Source organism: Nestor notabilis, unplaced genomic scaffold, assembly GCF_000696875.1.
Source record: "Nestor notabilis isolate BGI_N333 unplaced genomic scaffold, ASM69687v1 scaffold4994, whole genome shotgun sequence".
Lineage (NCBI taxonomy): Eukaryota > Metazoa > Chordata > Aves > Psittaciformes > Psittacidae > Nestor > Nestor notabilis.
In genome coordinates this window covers 18225-26907 of record NW_009925036.1, presented here as the reverse complement: position 1 = coordinate 26907, position 8683 = coordinate 18225, and the positions used below count along the sequence as shown (strand labels likewise).

General features: G+C 43.2%; 1 protein-coding gene across 1 annotated transcript in view; it reads right to left on the bottom strand.

Moving 5' to 3' along the window:
• Positions 1-187: 187 nt before the first annotated feature.
• Positions 188-8683, bottom strand: part of SLC26A3 (solute carrier family 26 (anion exchanger), member 3) — a 13015-nt gene continuing 4519 nt past the window's right edge. Inside the window, exons 8-20 of the mRNA XM_010012857.1 lie at positions 7599-7746; positions 7354-7467; positions 7168-7245; positions 6652-6747; positions 5525-5631; positions 5209-5278; positions 5026-5118; positions 3724-3819; positions 2632-2865; positions 2367-2421; positions 1740-1885; positions 915-983; positions 188-299 (exon numbers count right to left, since the gene is read on the bottom strand). Coding sequence (XP_010011159.1) covers positions 276-299; positions 915-983; positions 1740-1885; positions 2367-2421; positions 2632-2865; positions 3724-3819; positions 5026-5118; positions 5209-5278; positions 5525-5631; positions 6652-6747; positions 7168-7245; positions 7354-7467; positions 7599-7746 — 1330 coding nt within the window. The 3' untranslated portion in view covers positions 188-275. The remainder of the gene's footprint in view (positions 300-914; positions 984-1739; positions 1886-2366; positions 2422-2631; positions 2866-3723; positions 3820-5025; positions 5119-5208; positions 5279-5524; positions 5632-6651; positions 6748-7167; positions 7246-7353; positions 7468-7598; positions 7747-8683) is intronic.

Genomic DNA, 8683 nt, shown 5'->3' with positions numbered 1-8683 from the left:
CTGATTCTTCAACTCTGTGCTAGGCTGTCAACAATGTATGAAATATCTGTGTGATTTTAGCCTCCATGTATGTACATAAATACATTTCTATATATACAGGGACACATAAAGACTAACAAGCACATTCCAAAACTTGGAACATAACCACATGTAGTAAATCCTTCTTTAAGGTATTTAAAGGTATCCTTCTGTCTTCATGATCATCACTGCATCTGCGTTCATCTTCTCTAAGTGACGTGGTGGTGTTGGAGGATATTATATTTAGAAAATTAAATCTAAAATTTTGTTTCTATTGGAATCTGTAGGAAATAAAAAGAAATAAATGTCACCCTCTGTAGGGAATAGCCAAGGTAGGTGCCCTCTGGTGAGTGATATGTAAGAGTTTACCCCTCTAAAGCGTTTGTGTGGAAAGATTGTGGTCTGACATTTTCTCCTTATGGGGTTGTTGTGTGCTGGATACTGCCCTTCTCTTCTAGTCATTATGAAAGGCTGCACGTGGTCCTTTTAAATCCCTGTCTCCAGACTCCCCTTCTGCCCAGAGCATTTACATAAATGAGACTAATACTGATATTTCTGCCACACCAATATTCTACCAATGAGCTAATCATAGGCGAACTGTGGTGGACAGGCGGGAAGACCAGGTGAGAGCCTGCTGAGATGGCATTTGCCTGCCTTTCCTCTGATGACTTTCAGCGCACAAGGCTTGTGAGCCGAGCCCCATGCCTCTTACTCCTGTAAGGATTTGCCTTAAGTCAAATCCCATCAATAATCTGTCAGGCTGCTTTCTGCCCTGGGCTGACACAGGAGCTCAGGGATTAAGATGCTTTTGTTACCTGACCTAACAGTTCCCATGTTAGCTTTTGGGGCTGCGTTTCTTACAGTTGGAGTGCTGCTAATGGGGATGAGAATCTTACCATGTACTCCCGGCTGCGCAGTCCATTGCTGGGGGTGATGACATAGTTGTTGCTGCTGCTACACTTCCCCTGCAATGAACACAAGAAATTGTGGGTTAGGAAATAGATTGCTGCTTTTTTCCTTTTTAACACTGAAGGTCTTATCTTTTAAATCTCTGGAACACACTTGGAAAGTTGACGTGGAAGGAAGGAAGCTATCCCTTGTCAGCCCTTTACGCCCCCCACCAGGTCTTGGGTCAGTGTGGAAGAGCTAGGCCAGTTCAGATGAGTGGAATTAGACAGTTTCCAGGTGAGTGGCATTCTGGGTTTGGTACTATTAAACATATTTAACACAAAGGATCCTTTCTTGCTTTTGATGGAAGAACACTCCCAGAAAGGCCACCACCAATTTTGGCTGTACTGATGTATCTGCACTACTTTAACACTCCTTTTGAAGGTAGACAGTCCTGGGAAGCCCACATGCAAGTAGCATGAAGTCTGCCTCTCTAGAGCCACTGCAGCACATGCACCAGTCCCTGCTGATGAGTTACCACAGAGGGTGGATGGGCCAGGATTTCGCCCTACACTCTTCACAGGGACATGATTTCAAATGAAGCCTACAGCCAGGCCTGTCTCCAGTGGGAATTATTCACTCCTTTCATTACGGGTTGCCAGGCATCTGGTCACTTTTACTCTCCAAATTTATTGGAGACCCACTGAGTTGTAATCATTAGCTTTCTGGATATGGAGAAGGTGTAGAGCACATGGCTAGCTATGCAGGGCACTGCTGGGTACCTGTCAGGAATGTAAAGGCACTAAAGTAGCAAAAGATGACTGTAGTGTTACCTCAGTGAGCTTTAATTCAGGGGAGCTGGCTATGTCCTTCTTCAGCAAAATGTGTAAAACTGCATCGTGGATGGTGAGGAAAAACATGGATGGCTTAATCTCCTCATCAAAAAATGCGCATCTCTCCAGCTTCTCCAGGAGGCCCTCTGGGGAAGAACAAAATCAAAGCACAAAGTGACCTATAGGCCTTGAAAATGAAGAAGTGTATCCTGAGCATGTCCACTGAGCGAGCATGGGAGCTGCTGGTGTACTGCACTGTTTTGTTAGAGCAGATGGGTTTCTCTTTACTGATGCAGAGAGGATGGGATATAAATGCCCATCAGTACTTTCCCTGCTTGATACCAGGCAGAAGGGAATTTGAGCCCTATTTCTTATTTAATGCCTAACACAGGCTGCCCTATAGTGGATCTCACAGCCCAGAGCTGTACGGCACAGCAGTGGCCATAGGTAAAACCAGCCTGCTGGGGACAGCATGGGAGGGATGACATGTCCATTCAGCTGATCTGTTTGCTGTCCAAGACTGGAAAGTAAAACTGGGTCATCCTCTGCAGCTAAGCTTGGTGGTAGACAGGGAAGACAGTGGAATGAGGAATCCGTGGTGATGCTGATGGAAAGGCAAGTACTCACCATGTGCTTCTGCAATGTAAATGTCGATGTTGATCCGCACAAATTCTTTCAAAGTCTGTTAAACCAGAAAGAGGCACCATTTAGATACTGCTATTTTTGCTGATAACAGCAGTTATGGTGATTAGCCATTGCATTGTCACACTCCTCAAGCCTGTCAGGGTCCCTCAGGGTACCATCCCTTCCCTCCAGCCTATCCCTCCTGTGTAACTGCATTCATATATTTTTCTTTCATATGATCACTGTTCATCTTGTGAATTACAATTACCTTTTGGAGGACTCTCATGGCAGAAAAATCAAGGAAAGACACTGATGAGAAGTCCAGAATGATGCTGTGGATGTCAACTCGGGGCACAGTGATGCCAGGGGGGAGGTCAGCGCCCCAGTTGATCTGAATGGGCAAGTCTGTCATGTTGGTGGGCTGGTCCAGCTCCTCTATCTTGTTGTTGTCTAATTCTTCATCTGACTCGTGTGTATAGTTTGCCATGCAAATCAAGCCTTTCTGTGTCAACAGAGAAAAGTGTTATAATTAATACTTCTTTGTAAGACCCAGCCAGGGAAGTAGTACATCTTACACAAGGGTGAGAGTGGTGGCAATGCAAAGCTGATGTACGCATGAGATGGAGCAGGACCCACCTGCACTTTACACTAGGAAAAGTTCTGTCTCTCCCTTGTCTGAAGCAGTCTGGATACGTCAGCTTTCCTCTCACCAATCATTTGATCAGAATCATAATCAGTTATTAAGGGCTATTTATTGCTTTCTGAAGTCAATTGTCATATTTTTTACTGTGAGGGTAGTGAGACACTGGAACAGGCTGCCCAAGGAAGCTGTGAATGTGCCATCCCTGGAAATGTTCAAGGCCAGGTTGTATGGAGCTTTAAGCAACCTGGCCTAGTGGAAGGTGTTCCTGCCTATGGAGTGATCTAGATGATCTTGAGGTCCTTTCCAACCCAAACCATTCTAGGATTCTATGATTCTATATGCTTTAATTCCATAGTTTCAGAAAAAAACAACAGGAAGCATGCAGGACTTGGGGTGGGAGAAAACTGGCTTTATCCTACCATTTATACATTATGAACATTGCCTCTATGGGAACTGATCCTGCTATTTGATGCCAAACAAAACTCCAGTGGACACATACAAGCTCTGCCCATAGTAAAGCTGTAGTAAAGCCTCTAACTGTGAGAGACATTTAAATCTTATTTTTGAAATGTGTTTGTCATGAAGTGGCAGCCTGGGAATAGCATATCCAAGTAGGACAGGAGGCTGTGAGGCACTTCTCTGCCATGTCAAGCCAGGGAACTGAGTGCTTATCCCCACCCCTATTCCTCCCCTCCCAGGTGCAGTTGCCTTACATACAGGTGTCACTTGCAGCTCTCCTTTCTTCAGCATCTTCCTGACTTTCCTTAGAGCTTTATTGCGTTTCCTCAGGATTCTCTGTGGGTTGAAGCCAACCTGCAGAAACAGCACTTTGAATAATTAAAAAAACCAAGCCCGGTGACAGCAGGGGAAGATCACAGCATCTCGTGTGGCTTTTCTTTACAGTCAAGATGTTGCCTACCATTTCTCATCAGTTCAACTTTTCTTGTTTGGAATGATGTCTACAGGTGTGACTACAAACCAGGCAGGTTTGTAGTGGTCATTATGGCTGTCTCATAGTGAAGATGAGTAGGACATGCTCTGGGCTAGCCAGCACTGTACCAGCCTGAGATTAGAGAGAGCTTAGAGAGCTCACAGTTTTTGTTTGCCCTGTGCCCCCTGACTGCAGCATGGGTACACACATTGTTTTGGTTTCTTGAAGAAGAAAATCAAAATTGAACATGCTGGCTGTGATGTCTCTTGAACCTCTTAATTGGCTTTAGGTAAATTAGATGGCAAGAAAATTTGGCTAATAAGGGTTACGAAAATACCAAATTCCTGCAAGTCTTCTGTCTCATCTATCAAATGGTGGAGGAGGAGAGAAATGTTAGAAGTACCTGTATTTGTAAAGAGAGAGATGGTGGAGCAACTGCACTCAGAAAAAATCCCCTTCAGAATCTTCTGAGGTGAAAGCCAAGCACATGGAGACCCAAACATGTTGGATTCTGTAGTTCCTGTGCCAGTTTCAGTCTCTCATGTGAAGAATGAGCTGCTCATTACCAGTGCTCAGGGTAGCCACTGCTTATCAACTGCTCCGTAAGAGCAGCATGAAGGGGAGAGTGAGGGTGCGAGTTTGGTTCAGTCTGGGGATGACAGAGGTGAGGGCTCTGGGGTCCTGGCTTTCTGTGCTGGTTATGGAAAGAACAGCTGCCTTCACCCAGTTTGTCAATGAAGACATTAAAACCTCTTTGACAGTGTGATTTCGTTCAGCTCTTCTGACTGTTGTGGCTATGTTCTTTCAGGTAAGCTGAGTAAACTAACATTTATTAGGTGTAAATAATATAAATGCTAATAAAATAATGTCTATATTCACATTACTTTCCTCTAAAGGACTGAAAATATGTATATACATATTAATGGTATATGTTCAGCATGAGTCAGGCTGCTGTCTTTCTCAGAGGTGTATATGTACACGTGTGATTACATTAGTGGCAGCAATATTTGAATAAGTAAGTCATGAAAAAAAGAATATTTAAATGCATCGTGCAATTCATATGTTCAGAACAACAGCCCCAGACTTACAGCAGTGATGAGTTTCTCTCTGAAGAATTCAGTATTAGCAAAGAAGATAGGAGACGAGCACCTGAAAATCTTCACTCCCTCTGGTTCATAGATCTACAATGAAGAAAAAGTGTCAGTAACAACATCTGCAATAGAAACACAAATGCAGCGGGTAGGTAATAAAAGAAACAACACATTTCTTACATCTTTGTAATCCTTCCTGTTTCTATAGATGTTACTTCTCCCAACATTAGCCAGAACGGTGCAGCTTGGGCTGTGAACAAACGCACACATGCAGTTATTTGTATCCCATACCAAAACCAGGCAGAAGGAAGGATCTGAGAAAGCAATCTCAGCGGGACCCCACACCCAAGGGCTTATGCCTGTAAATTATTTTTCCATACATGGTTGTTGGTCTGAACAAGGCATTGGGCTATTGGCCTTCTCTGTGCAGGGGGAGTTAGTTTGTAACAGGAGAACCTGAGATATCTTATCTTAGCATCATCCAACAAGTACTCACACCTGGGAGCGGATCACCACAGTCAGCAGCTGGAATGCCACGGCAGTTGCTAGTCCGATATCCAGGCCAAGAAAAACGGCAGCCAAGAAAGTCACTACCCATATAACCTGTAAGGAGCAGGTGGATAGCAGAGGTTATGAGCATGTCAAGGACCTTATTGTGAGCCCAGGGTAAGAGCAGCAACAGCTCTCAGATCTGGTCCAAGCTGTCCATCTGCCTTTGGGGGGGGTTTCATGTTTCCTGTTTCTTTTCTTGTAAAACAGGGCCAAACTCACCAAGTAGTACTTGGGAGTGTTTGTGGGGATGACAATTTCAACAAAAGAAAGGCTTAGAATAATGGAGGTGTGTATCTTTGATAGGTGCTTCACTAAATGCTCAATAAAAATCCAGCGGAAAGGCAAGGTTACACCTAAATCAGGATCCTGGTAAAGCTGAGAGTTGAAATGTGCAAATGTAGGTGCTGTGAATGTACACAACTGATAAGCACAAATTACAAGATAATACTGAATGTGTTTTAACCACAGATGTCAAAGCATTTTCATGTGGTAAGTAACTGATTAGTAGCTGGGAAAACTAATGCCTGGAACTGTCTGGCAACACAAGGAGCTGGCCAGTGAGAAGGGCAAAAGCCTAAATTTTTTGAGTGTTAGAAATAAACAGTCCTGCCCTCCAGCCATGAGCTTTACCATTTGGAGTAAACCCTTCAAGCCATGGCTATCGCTTGGTTTTTTGCTGTGTAACGTCCATGTAACATGCTGCACGTGTGTGAGAAAGTGTCCCTGAATATATAGCCAATGCAGTAGGTATTCGGACATTTTCTGCCTTTTATATTTGACTTTATATAATGAACTATATTTTAATAGATTTTGATGAAATGGATTAAGATGAAGTTAGGAGAAACAATCAACTCAAAATAGGTGGAACAAAATGAAAAACACAAGAAAGGGGTATATGAGGAGAAAAGGCTTGCCACTGCTGTACATTCTGTTTAGTGAAGTAAAACAGGTGTATATATACATATATATATATATATAAAAACTCAAAACAGATAGCCTGTAAATGAATTTGCTTAATAGATTAGTTTTACAGAATGCTTCATTCCTGAATGCTTGTGGAACTCAACTTACACAGTCATACTTGTCCTTTCTCCACAGGATGCCTACTTCTTTGAACTGCATGAGCATTCCTTTCAAGTTGCCAAGAGCCAGAGATGCAAGGACTGACTGTTAAAAAGACAAAAATATATGTTGAATTTTAAAGTGAACAAAGCGATTGTTGAACATTAAGACTTAAACTGTCACATAAATAGAGCCAAAGTGCAGCTTAAAGGCTAGGGAGCTCCTCTAGCTGTATTGCTGCTGGAACCTCCCTAGCCGTGGTGCAGTACAGGTGTCTGACTTGAAGCTGCAAGTCCCACTTATTTTTGGCACCTAAAAGCTGGTGCTGTGATTTGGTGTTTGGAACTTGCATTCCCTTTGAGCGACCAGATGTAGTGGTCCTCTCTGTCATGATCTGGGCAGAAGAACCAAGCTTTGCAAAACCCTGTTTGGCTCCCACTGAAGCCTATGAACACTCCCAGTGACTCCTAGAGCAGTCCTGTCTTTGGCAAGCAGGAGGAACTGCTTGGTGAAACCAGTGAATACCTTCTGTAATGGTGCCAGGAGAAACCCAATGGCCAAGATCACAATCAAGACGATGGCAGCTGAGATAATACCAGCAATCTGCATGAGACAACAATTCCACCATGAGTAAGTGCCCACAGGCATTATAGTCAGCTAGGGAAGAGCTTTCTTGCATTAAATGTCATCATGATGTGTTGTTTTCTATACCTGTGTTTTACCTCCTGTACTCTCCTGCACACCTGATCTCGACAGAGCAGTGCTAGAAGCAAATCCTTTGAATGATCCACCAACTATATTACCCAGCCCGAAAGCAATTAGTTCCTGAAATAAAACCAAAAAAAGATTGTTCTTAAAAGCTGTTAATGACAGTTATTCACAAGGTGAAGTATTCTTAAAATGACTTATTTCCCACTGACAAATGCATTTTCTTGATTTCTGTGTTATTTGCCTACCTGGTTGCCATCTAACGTGTAGTCATACTTGATGGAATACACTTTAGCCACAGAGAAGGCTACGGCAAACCCAACAATCGCAATGGAAATGCTGTCACCAATGCACTTTTGGAGGACACCTGCATCAGGTGCAACAGGCACTTGAAATCTGAAAGACAAAATACTCATTGAGGATATGCCTTGGGAGGCAAGTTGTCAAGCAAGAGAGCAAGGCAGTGGTCAAGCTGATGCTGAGAACTTTGGGGAGATGTGACACAGAATTGCAGGTCTGAACCCTATAAAACTTTGGAGAATCCTTAACTGGGATGGGGACTCTGCTTATCTGCACTTGGCTCAGTTTTTGTCTCATTTACTTGGCCAGGACCAGCCACAGCTTATTTTGTCTGAGGTGCGTGCACAGTTCTGCCTTCTCATTACGCACGCATGTTAGATGTGATAAGGAGCTGAGGCTCTTGCACAGGCAATTTGTGCACAGCAAGATTTCATTTAACTATGACAAAAAGAAAACTCCCTGTGTGATTTATCCTTTTGTAAAGCACTTTAGACAGCTAAACAAATATTTATTCAGTCAGGTAATGTTTACTAGTCTCTCAGGCTATCTATCTGCTAGATGCTCCAGCTTTACCATTTCCTGCTCCTTTGATCAGGGTATTTTGCAGATTCTAGGGAGAATTCCTCTCTGGACTTTTATTTCTTTTTCTTTTTCTTTCTTTTTTTCAATGAACTGAAATCTGAAGAATGGAGACTCTTGAGCAGAAATAGCTGTTCCTCTGCAAACTTCATCCACTAAAACCCCCAGGCTTACAAGAGGTAACCAAGAGCACCTGGGTGAGTAAATAGCTACTGCTGTCCTAGTAAATGTCTTCCTCTTTTTAACTTAATGTGTGCCTTTTAATTCTTTATGTCAAACTTTTGACACAGCTGGATGTACTCTGTATATGGATTTGTACTCTATATATAGATATATACTCTCTATATGAATATATGCCAGGAGGAGTAAATACTGGGGCCTCTGGAGGATAATGGTCCCTGGGGAGATGCTAGCAGCTGGTCACAGGAAAAACAGTGTCCTGGGGGCTTCCCAG